The sequence below is a fragment of the Hippocampus comes genome, unplaced genomic scaffold (assembly GCF_001891065.2).
Source record: "Hippocampus comes isolate QL1 unplaced genomic scaffold, H_comes_QL1_v1.1 scaffold968, whole genome shotgun sequence".
Lineage (NCBI taxonomy): Eukaryota > Metazoa > Chordata > Actinopteri > Syngnathiformes > Syngnathidae > Hippocampus > Hippocampus comes.
The window spans coordinates 63,026-74,878 of NW_017805873.1; the positions used below are offsets into that span (position 1 = coordinate 63,026).

Sequence of the window (11,853 nt, forward strand, 5' to 3'; positions counted from 1 at the left end):
AGCTGAATGGGGGACGGACACTACCCGAGGGGTGAGACGAGGATTTTTTTTTTTTTATATATATTTTTTTTTCCTCCATCCTGGTTGCTTGGAATAAACAGAATTTCATATTTTCTAACGGCAATACGTCATGAGCTGCTGCGCGTTGAATCCAATGAATATACCATATTTTCTGCTTGGTGCTTGGGATTATAAGGCGCACCTTCAATGAATGACCTATTTTAAAACTGTTTTTCATATATAGGGTGCAACACATTTTAAGGCGCATAGAACAGAAGCTACAATAGTGGCTGCAGTTGCACTATACATCCACTAGATGTATAAGTGAATACAATACAGCTTTCTATATCCTTCTCCGCCCCCTCGGAGGAGGAGGATAAACCAGGATGGAGGAAAAATAAACAAACTCTATAATTGTGTTAACGTGAGTTTTTGTAATTGGTATATTTTACAGCTCGGTGCTGGTGCTTTTCAAGGTGAAAGTGTTCTCCGAAGTTGTGACTTTTAAGATAAGATGAGATAAGAAAAACTTTATTTGTCTCACAATGGAGAAATTCCCAATTTACAGCAGCGAAATTATTATTATTATAAAATGATGAAGTTTAAATATAAGCATACTAAAAATGGGTGAGTGGGCTGAGTTGAGGTTTTCAGGTCTGTCTATTCAATAGCCTGATGAAAAGAATAAGGAATAGCTCTTCAAGCCAACTCTGTGTTGTGGCCACAATCATGTTCTGCTTTTCATTTGAACACCAGTGAGCCGGCACTGAAAAAAAAAAAAAAAAGAGTTGAAGTCTGTACTGTACAATCGACGAAACAGTTTAACGATTGCACAGGTAGTCTGGGTGACTTTATCTTTGTTTCTCCTTTCTCGGCTCCCAAGTGAGTCACGAAGCCGCACTCTCCTCTAGGTCCATGCGAGGCACCCAGCTGTAGAGAGGCGATGCCAGCCGATCCATGAGAAAGGTCCCAGGGAACATTTATCCTCATCTTGCAGTTCGTCGCTGTCTTGTGAAAAACATTAAAAATTGTTTTTACATTCATGGTATATCCCAGATATGCTTCCCATTATTAGCATGCCTCTGAAGCCTAAATGCGAAAGTGGTGTGTGCATATAGTCCCTTCATGTGTGACTAACTCCCCACCACACTCGTAATGACTGCAGTCTTCACAGTGTTGCGACTGAGAGATTTTACTTGAGGGGCCATTATTCTGAGACCCCACTATGGACATGTGCATTTAGGTCACAAAATGCTGCTGTCTTTCATGTTTCGAACCAACATTAGCAGGTTCAACTTTAAATATTCGTTTTTCACTTCACACAAGTTGTTATGATTGTTTTTTATTTTTTGCAAGAATTTTGCTGCAAAAAAACCCAAAAACATTTTAGCTTTTTACATCTTGTGCTTTGAAACAGTTGCAGACACTGAGCCAATTTCACCAAAGGCTTGCGTGGCACTAAACGGTAAAAAAATGGAGCAAACAGCTTCTAATTCAAAAAGAACAGACAGATGGTGAAATGTTTCACTAACTGCACTGCCAAGCAGAATGTGTCTCAGTTCGCGAGTGGTATTTGCACACACTTAAATGAGGTAATCTGGGGAGAATTTGCCCCCCTAAATGCAAATGAGCCTAATTGATAAACAATGTCTAAGTTACTACCACCAGTGCTAATCGGCACACGCTGTTGAAGAGAAGCTAATCATGCCTTGTCGACTGGGCATCCATTGCTGGTCATGCGCCAATGCTACGATATGCTGTGTACATGTCCAAATTTTCCACCCAAAACGCCCCCCACGAAGGGAAAACAATTCCTGCCATGAAAAACGGCTGTTAGGGGGTGCCCTAAATTAAAGCTTGCGTGGGACAACTCTTTCATCAACATCTGCCAAAGTGTTCTTGTTGCAAAGCCAGAATTTATACTTTGCCATGCGTGGCTTTTGGCATCCAGGGGGAAATTAGTGGCAAACTGCATTCAGCTGTCAAAGTTTGTGGGCTTGTTTGTGCTTGTTTGTGCTGGTATGTCATGAGCGCAATAGCTTTTGTGAATAGGATGTTTTGACGGAGCAAACTGACGGGGCAAATGAAGTGCAACTGAAGACGTCCTACCGGAAGTGGATGTCCTTGGGAGTTCATTCATTGATACATGGAGTATACCTCTTGTTAAAGAGCAAAAAGTTGTGCAAAAACTACTGGAACATTGTAGACTCTGACGTGCCATCAAAAGATTTCAATGGAAAGTCGAGTATCCCTAGCTTTCTGAGCAGTGTTTGTTTGCATTTATAGTTGTGTTAGTTGCTGATACCTTTCATCAGCGCTCACCAACTTTTTTGAAACTGAGAGCTACCTCTTGGGTCCTGATTAATGCAAAGGGCTGTCACTTTTATACAACCTCCTAATATTACAAATTTGCACAAATGATGTTATTATCGGATAATGATATTCACCCATGTGAAAACGCCGATCATGTTAATATTTTCAAACAACAATTAAACCAATGTAGGAAACAAATATTTCCATGCAGCATTTTACTTATATGATGTCTGCAAGTGGTTACATTTCAAATGATCACTTCTCCAACAGTCCGAGGAAATGACAATGTCACATCACTGGTGAGCCATTTTTAGAAGAGGCCACGGGCTAATCATGAGGTCCGCGGGCACCATGCTGGTGACCCCTGCCTCACTTGAATATAATGTCCAGTAGAAAGTACAGTATTCACACCCGTATGCCATTCTTCTTAACAAGGGTCTTCGCCGTGGAGCCGTTCCATAAAGAATGCCTCACTTGCGACCTCTTCAAGTCACAATGCACGTACTATGATGCAGTGCTCAGCACAAACTATCAGCATGTCCTTCTCAAATGTAGAGGTATGTCTTCAGAATTCTTTGTATTCTGTCTGCAATTTCTTTTTTTCATGTGTCACAAACATGTCACCTGACATAACTAACACACCACAAGTTCAACAGCATGTCTATTCACCTATCAGGGACTACATTTTCAGTAGTCTGACTTGTCCCATCACCATCTTTATTATGGGCAGTAGTTAGTATCAACTGGCTTAAATGTTGACATATTTGACTTTATGCCTGCTGTATTCCAATCCAAAGTAATACAGTACTTTCATCAACGGCAACAGAATCACAAAATATTGACAAGAACCTGATGGCCCATGGGACTGATAAATCGTGAGGCAAATTGTGTCTCTCCAGCAACCAGTCCAATGTCTTGAAGCCTTGGGACAACTAACCATCCCTTCGGGAGTAGGTGGGGTACAAATGGCATTTTCCTGATTGGGAACTGGGCAGGCCAAAAATTAATGACCGTTTGTATCGATCCTCTCCCTCCTTTTGCCAAAGTCAGGTGCTGGGGACTGAAACATTTCGAAAAGCCTTTTGACTCCATTCACATCTGTCTCCTACTTTACAACATACATCCATTATATTGATAGGCCTTATTCTTAATAGTGTGCTCATTTGAGTACCTGACTGTGTGAACTGGAAATGAATACAAGCTCCACACTCTTACAGTCGGTCAGTTTTACAAAGCCACACTGAAGGGAAATAATTCAAGGTTTTCATAATGTAGCTCAATAATGCTCACTTGAGTTTATTGAATTCCACAAGTGACCATTTTCCTATTCTTTTTTTAATTTCCCCAGGCCCTGGAATACCCCAAACGACGCTGCACAGATTAAATAAAATGGAAGGTAAGAAATCAGGCAGGAAAAGGAACCTATAAATTGTTCGGGAATTTCCGTTCCTTTCATGCTTTTGACACCGGGTTTAAGACTTAAGTTTGCATACTAGATGCAGTCTTCATTGGGAGGTACAGAAAGGCGCCAGACTATGGAAAATGTACTTGTTGCTTGTTTGGAAAAAAATTATTCAGTCCGCTTGCCTATCAAGTGAGAAGTGACGGAAGCTCAATTGTAGAACTTGTGAACAGATGACTGTCAAAAAGTGACGTTTGCGCTGTAATACTAATTCATTGTGCTGAAATTCATTATCACATCTAGAGGTTTCATAGAAAGGGTGAGATTGGTCCCCGGGGAGAGGCACAAATTTAAAAACAATACAATCCTGTAAAAAAGTTAAAAATCGTTCAGTGTTAATTCAATCTGTTTTTTAATACAAGGTAAGGTAACAAGGTAGTGCTGTCAAGGTAGTCTGGAGTTCTCCGGACAGAATTTGAATCTTCAAAACATAGACCCAGATAAGGATTGACAAAAAAAAAAAAAAGTTTTATAGTTCCAAAAAATGCGCAAGACCCACAAAGTACAACAAAGGACGCTGGTCCCAATTAATTAGGAAATCACAAGATGACCCAAAAACGCTTGCAAATGCAAGGACAAATATAAAATAATTATGCTTGTCATAGGACAAGAACACCCAAAGCGCATATAATACAAACCGAGACGATAATTATCAATAAAAATACTACTTACATGGAACAAAAAAAAAAAAGCGCGGCAAGAAAGTACGAGGCATGAACATGAAGCATCGAGAAAATTAGAGCACTTGGATACATTGTCCTGGCGGCCCGGTGGTCCAGTGTTCAGCACGTCGACCTCATAGTGCATAGGTACATGAGTTTGCATGTTCTCCCCGGGCCTGCGTGGGTTTTCTCCGGGTACTCCGGTTTCCTCCCACATTCCAAAAACATGCATGGCAGGCTGATTGAACACTCTAAAATTGTCCCGAGGTGTGAGTGTTAGTGTGGATGGTTGGTTGTTCGGTGTGCCCTGCGATTGGCTGGCAACCGGTTCAGGGTGTCCCTCGACTTTTGGTGAAGCAGTGGGCCGGAGCTTGCCTCTTGTGCAGTACGTATTACTTGAAAATATATGACTTGAGCAACTTTTAATCGACTTAATGCTTTATTTGCACCACACCTGTCTTTGTCTTTCGCTCTATCCAACTGTTTACCTGCAATTGTCACCAACAGACTACACGACTCTGGAGAAGAACACGGTATTCCAACATTCTCTGGCCAACCGAAAATTACCAAAGCGAGAAAGACGCACTGTAGAAATCGACAATGTTGGTATGATCACAATAATATACCCATGTGTTGAAAGTACACGTTGCATGCGAATTGTCTGCATTAGAAGCTGCTTAGGAGATTTGATGCTTAAAAAAAACAAAAAGTGTTGAATGGCCAAAGTGGAGATATCTGTGATTGATCGACTGCTATTTCTAAATTATCTGGATGTCTGGCACAACTAATTTGAATCTGAACTTAGAGAACTGATCGTGAATATACTGTATATTGAGTTACATTTTCAGTGAGGGTCAAATACAGTTTCAGAGAGACTGTAACACAGCTCATTTATTTTTAATTGTTTTTTTAAATAATTTTTATTCTGTCTGTCAAGTTTATTGGACTTCGCTTCTGAACTAATAGAATCAAATAGAAATTGGACAAATACAGATTCAGTTTTTCAATGCAATTGTTCAAACTGAACTGAATACAAATTCACTGTATGTCGTCAAAATTCCCGTTTTTCAATGCGTTTATTGAAGTTGAGCGATTCTAATTTAAATACAAATATTTCAAATTCACTTCCTGGTACCACAGGTTTCAAGGTCAAGGTCATCTTTATTGTCAAATATGCTTTATGTATGACATGCAGCACAGATGAAATTTTTTCCTCTCAATCCTCAGTGCAAACATGCATTTCAGCGCATTTGCAGCCTTATTGGGGAAAGGACTCACCATCTGGCCACCTTACTCTATAGTTTGAGACATTGTCATCAATAATTCGTCAATCTAACTAGAGTCTGATGTTTTGTTTTGTTTTTCTTATTTATCTTGTGACAAACATACACCAATTCTTACTTCACTTATAACACCATACTGTCAAGGATTTAAAAACAAAAAGAAAAGGTCCAATTAAAATGCGTCTAAAATAACAGACGTAACTAATAGTGAAGCACAAAAGAGTTCCAATTAAAGAAATAAAAAGGCAAATATAGATGGCCTTTGAAGGGTAAAATAAGGAAATATTGTTCTGAAATATGTCTAATCATTATAATTGTATCATTATTAAATATTCCATAACGTCTATTCTAACAGAGTCATACTAAATAATTACTTTTTTCCCAAGATTTTAGAAAATACAAGTGTTTTACAAAGTCAATTTTTAATTCATAATGTCTTTTTCCACAATGGCTCTTTTTATTTCATGTCATCATTTTATTTTAAATGAAAATAACGAGGTATGTCAATCAACGTTAGTGCTTTGGACCTCAGGGTGTGGTCAGCAGCGTTAGCATTTGGTCTCTTCCAGAGCCCAAATCATCAAAAATACACTCTGCTGCTGCAGTTCTCTCAGGCTGAGAGAAAGGCTTTACGTTAGTTCTCGTAATGACTCTGAGACCGACTTCTCTGCCGTAGCCATTCGGTCTCGTGGCTCTCAGGTGTCTCAGCAGCATTCGTGATGAGTCTCCACCCTTCGATAATGCAAATGCTGTTGCTCATGTCTGTGTCAAGGATCAGCCACTCACTTAGCTTGGCTCAGTCTCAGGTCATTTGAATGATCACGTTATTTGGAAAAAAAGCAAAAAAAAAAGACATTGTGGAAAGGGACATCATGAAATAAAATACATTCATACTGTGTATATATATATATATGACACTGTTAACTCTTTCATGCACTGAAGTAACTTCTGTCCCTGAAAGGGTTAAAGCAATCATGATGACATATTTGATTCGAATAAAATTATAATAAGATATTACAGAATAGTATTAATATATTTCTTAATTTAACATATGTATTTGTGTTCTTTGTATCCATATGTAATTTATTTCTGACTGTTGTTTTCATTTCTTTAAGTTTGACTCTTTTGGGCTTCAATAAACTAAAATTCATAAATTATCCATGATTACATGGACAGCAGCAGACGTGATAGTGTCAGACCCAGACCGTCTGGAATCACAGTTCGATTTGTTCATCGTGCAACGTAAAAATAACTTGCAATTTGTCTATGTTGAGTCGATAGCCAATTGATTTATTCGCGTGCCGTTTTGACTGCCGATGCAATAAACAGGATAGAAATGCAAGCGATTGCACGTAAGTTAAGCAGTGTTTGCGGGCAAATCACACATCCACTGAGTAAAATTATATGACTTTGCTGTTTTCCCTTCTTTGCAGCTCTTCATGTGGAGTTAACCGTCCCTAACGATTTTGATGAAACATATGAGCATCCACTTCTCATTATTCTGTAAGGTGTAAATATGGACATTCAAATATAATTTGTTGATTTGCTCCTCTGAAAGATTCCTCGAAATGAAAATTGAGAAAAATTCAGATTCGAAAGACATTTCCATTGAGATGTAACGTTATGCTTTTGTAGCCGCAGCACCCCCGGTGGTCAGACTGTGAGTGACCGATTCAGCATGAATTGGGATTCAGTGCTTGTCAGTTCAGAAAACATCATTGTGGCTCGTCTGGACGGTCGAGGTAGCAGCTTCCAGGGGCAGAGGGTCCTGCATGAAGTCCACCAGCAACTGGGCACTGTTGATGTTGCAGATCAGATCGCAATTGTAGAGTGGGTTTGTTGGGTTTTTATTATTTGTATATATTCCATCAGTAGGGCCAAGTGCGGTCGATAATACAGCTATTTCTGATTCTTATTTTTCTGTCTTGGAAGTCAATCATAAATAATTAATTACAAATTAATTGTAGATCTCAGTTGAGTGATTTAATAATCTACTGTATAGAACGAATGTTCAGTTTCTTCCCTCTTAAGATGGTTGGCACCATGTATGTCAACTTCAACCAACAAGCTCTGTCGTCAAGAAACGACAGGTGTGCAGTGAGACACCAATTCAAATAAAGAATGTTGTGCCTGTATATTTACTGGCAGGCCTGAGCAGTACTGCAGACATTAAATATGTATTCCAAGCCAATCACATTGTCTTGAAATACTGTTTAAAGATGCAGATTGCCAGACTGAATGCCAACATGTCAACAAAACAAACAAACAATTGTTTATTTTATTAATTGATTTAATCATATAAAAACAACTGCATCTTCTCCACTATAAGGCACACCTAAAATCATTCAATTTTCTCAAAAGCCGACAGTGCGCCCTATAATCCGATGCGCTTAATATAAAAACACAATAACTCTCTTGATATTCCCAATTGAGTTGTTTCCGTTAGTGTTCCTTTGCCATCTCGTGGTGATTATTAGCAGGAACCAAATGTAACCTAAAACGGTTCTGCCCGACACTAATTGACATGTGCATTCACCAACACACAACTACAGACAACTACTTTGTGAGCTATGCTTAGCCATCATGAAACGAAGACACAGTCAAACCTCGGTTTTCGTCCATAATCCGTTCCAGAAGGCTGTTCGAAAACCGAAATTGTTCGAAAACCGAAACCACGCTCTTTTTAAAATAAAAATGTTTACTGAACACGTCTGCTCACAATGGAAAGCAACACGAGAAAGCGTCACTTCCTCGTCTACCCGAGGAAGCGTCACTTCCTCGTGTAAGGAAGGCAAGAGGAGTCAAATGGTGCATTCAAGTGCGCTCAGTTTGTTCGAGAACCGAAATTTGTTCAATATCCGAGGCATAAAAAAAATCGAAAATTTTGGTCGAAAACCGAATTGGTCGAGAATCGAGACGTTTGAAAACCGAGGTTGACTGTAATTCCAAAATCATAGTTAATTACTGACTAAACGAAGGAAGAAGGAGATAAGCAAGACTTCTGAGGATATTTAGACCCTTGGGGATGTGAGCCCACGAGGTTTGCGTGCCTTTTTGTTGAATCAATTGTCATAACTTTTGTCTTTCATTTATTGTTGTGTAATGCCATTTGTATTTATATGTTTCATGTCCGTGTTTGTGACCAGTTCTGCATGCCTTGGCGCTAAATAAATAAAGCTGTATTGAATTGTATTGTATTCCCTTTAACGTAACACCATCTAGTGAATGCATAGCGCAATCACAGCTACTATTGTAACTTCTATTCTATGTGCCTTATAATGCAGTGCGCCCTAAATATGAAAACAGTTTTAAAATGGGCCATTCATTGAAGAAGCGCCTTATAGTGTAGAAATTACTGTACTTTATTACATAGCAGATTTGAAAAATCATACTTAGCTATGTTTCCTGCTATGCCCTCAGACACCTCATCAAGCTCCCATATATCGATGGGAATAAAGTTGCAGTTTATGGAAAGGTAATCCACAAATATGTGTACAGTGGACCGCTGCATATTTGCAGTTTGGCATTCGCAAATTCAGCTATTCGAAGGTTAGGTTTTGGGAAACTATCCTCCAAGTATCCACAGAAAAATGTTCTGCCTTCACACACCTGCTCATCTAATTGCAATCTAAAATCAGGCTGTGTCGGATTTGTAATTGACAGTCAGCAAGAGAGAGATCCTGTCACAGTGACATGTTGACTTTGGCTAGCGATAGTTATGTGAAACTAGGACAATATACACCAACAAGACCAGTGGATTCCGTCACAACAGCTTGGCGGAACTTCGCAGTACAGTTAGCTGGTGTTGTCATAACATGGATCCAGTTTTTTTGGATAAACGTCAACTGCTATGTTAGTTACTAAACAGCAGACTTTCCCACTACGATAGACTGTCCCCGTAGCATTAGCGCCATCAATGTGACTCCTGCACTTTGCTGTTCAGGCGAATGTTCATTGTTTACACCGTGCAGCTCTGCTCCACAAATTAATTATCTTCATCATCATTTGAAAACTGTTACATTTATGATTGAAACTATTGATATAGGCAAACACAATCACCCTCAGGAGCGCATCGACTTTTCACGGAAATACTCGCGATCAGGCCCATTCCCGATCCCCTGCAAATTGTGGCGGTCCACTGGAGTACAGTTTCTTTTTTCATTTCTCATTAAGGTGCTCCATACAAATGATAATGTGTACTATTAATATTTTTGGTATTGTCCTTTTCAGGCATATGGGGGCTTTCTTACGTCAATCCTATTACTCTCCCACAGCTCAACTTTCAGCTGCGGCATAGCAGTCGCTCCGATCGCAAACTGGAGATTTCATGGTAGGATTTCAAGGCTTACACAGGGGATGAAATGATCATGATGAACCCTTTTAGGGACAGCGGTTACTACAGTGGGCAGCTTATCATGTTATCAGGTTACAGAGTGCATGAAAGGATTAATATTACTTTCTTACGTACAATAGATGCCATATATTACGATTTTACAGTCCAGCCAGTCCCCCAGTCATGTCATTTAAATATATATAAAGAGGCATGGTCGCTGATTGTGTCATGGTACACTCACTCGTCTGACTTGTGTGCGGGCGGCGTGAGATCAGTTCCCAGTCAGTGACAGTGTGGATGTGCGTGTGAATGGTTGTTTGTCTCTCTATGTGCGACTGGCTGGCGACCAGTTCAGGTTGTAGTCTGCCTTCTGCTCGACGTCAGCTGGGATTGGCTCCAGCAACTCCTCGCGACCCCTTTCAGGATAAGCGGTGTTGAAAATGGATGAATAAAGAAGCATTATTAATCATCAACGGATAATTGTTTCTGTGTCCGTGAGTCTGCTCGAGATGAATTCATGAAGGAAGAAGAAAATATACCATCAGGAATAATACTCCTGCTCACAATACATCCCAAATAGCAGTTTTCCTTTTTATCTTTTACAGGCTCAGCTCTCACTGAGAAATATTTTGGATTTCCGCCTAAAGAAGATCTCAAGTACCAGGTTGGACTATAATGTATAGTTTTTCTGAGAAATGAATTGCTTTTATTCTGTGCAGCATTGTGTAATTCCGTAAAAAATAAAACACACACACACACACACACACACAGACATTATATATAAAAAAAAAAAAAAAATCCTCGTCTCACCCCTCGGGGGGTGTCCATCCCTCATTCAGCTCGGGTCCTCTACCCGAGGCCAGGAAGCTTTGTTGCCGGCGTCCACGGCGGCCTCTGAACGCCGGCGTTTCCCAGGGCCTTGTAGTTGCAGGTGAGAACACAGCGCCGGGCCTTGGCGCCAAAACGCTGATGGAAAAAACAGAGAGCCTTTTCGTTTCGTTTTGTTTCGTTTGTTTATTGAACATAAAACATATACAGTAATAATTTGACAGAAAGTAAGGTAAGTAAAATAGTAAAAAGGAAAGAGAAATCAGTCATCATTCAACAGTTATTATGTTCAAGGGAGTAGGATGAAGTAAGAAACTTATCTAGTCCTACCCCGTGTTATGTGTATATATTAGAGCTGTCAAACGATTAAAGTATTTAATCAAATTAAAAATGCAACTGTCATAATTAACTCAAATTCACTAGAAAATTAATCGTGATTACTCATGCATTTTTATCGTTTCTGAATTTCCTTTTATATTCTTTTGTCCTATTTTTCCTCATTTTAATGCTCTCATCAACATGGAATCATGAATCAGTTTTCTATGTGCAAAATGCAAATATTTACTGAAATAACAATTTCGATTTTCAATTTTACATGAACATTTTTCACTTGGAGCAGTTATTCCTACATAATCTCTCACACAATATTATTGTCCATCAACAACAGTGAAAAAAATATTTTGTCACACAACAGCTGCTTTAACAGCTCTTTTTATGGAATCAAAACAGAGCAATATAACATTATAAAGTGCACATATAAGGTAAACTAGTACTCAGGCTATAGTGGATTTAAGCCATGGTTGCATACTTCGTTTTTCTCAAGTTTGCTTTGAACACAGCAGTCAGGCTACGTTGATTCTGTTAGTCCTTCTTGCTCGGAAGTCTACGGTTTTGTGTAGACATCATTTTGGATGACGACACTTGGTTAGATGACAAAACTGGAGACCTTTTATTTTCAGTGTGTTCGCTAGG

General features: G+C 39.3%; 1 protein-coding gene across 1 annotated transcript in view; it reads left to right on the plus strand.

The window, feature by feature from the left end:
• The window catches only part of LOC109527098 (inactive dipeptidyl peptidase 10-like), a 73,225-nt gene extending 62,496 nt beyond the window's left edge, over positions 1-10,729 (plus strand). Inside the window, exons 17-24 of the mRNA XM_019888806.1 lie at positions 2,749-2,870; positions 3,662-3,709; positions 4,945-5,043; positions 7,154-7,223; positions 7,356-7,550; positions 9,141-9,195; positions 9,951-10,050; positions 10,659-10,729. Coding sequence (XP_019744365.1) covers positions 2,749-2,870; positions 3,662-3,709; positions 4,945-5,043; positions 7,154-7,223; positions 7,356-7,550; positions 9,141-9,195; positions 9,951-10,050; positions 10,659-10,729 — 760 coding nt within the window. The remainder of the gene's footprint in view (positions 1-2,748; positions 2,871-3,661; positions 3,710-4,944; positions 5,044-7,153; positions 7,224-7,355; positions 7,551-9,140; positions 9,196-9,950; positions 10,051-10,658) is intronic.
• The last annotated feature ends 1,124 nt before the right edge of the window (positions 10,730-11,853 follow it).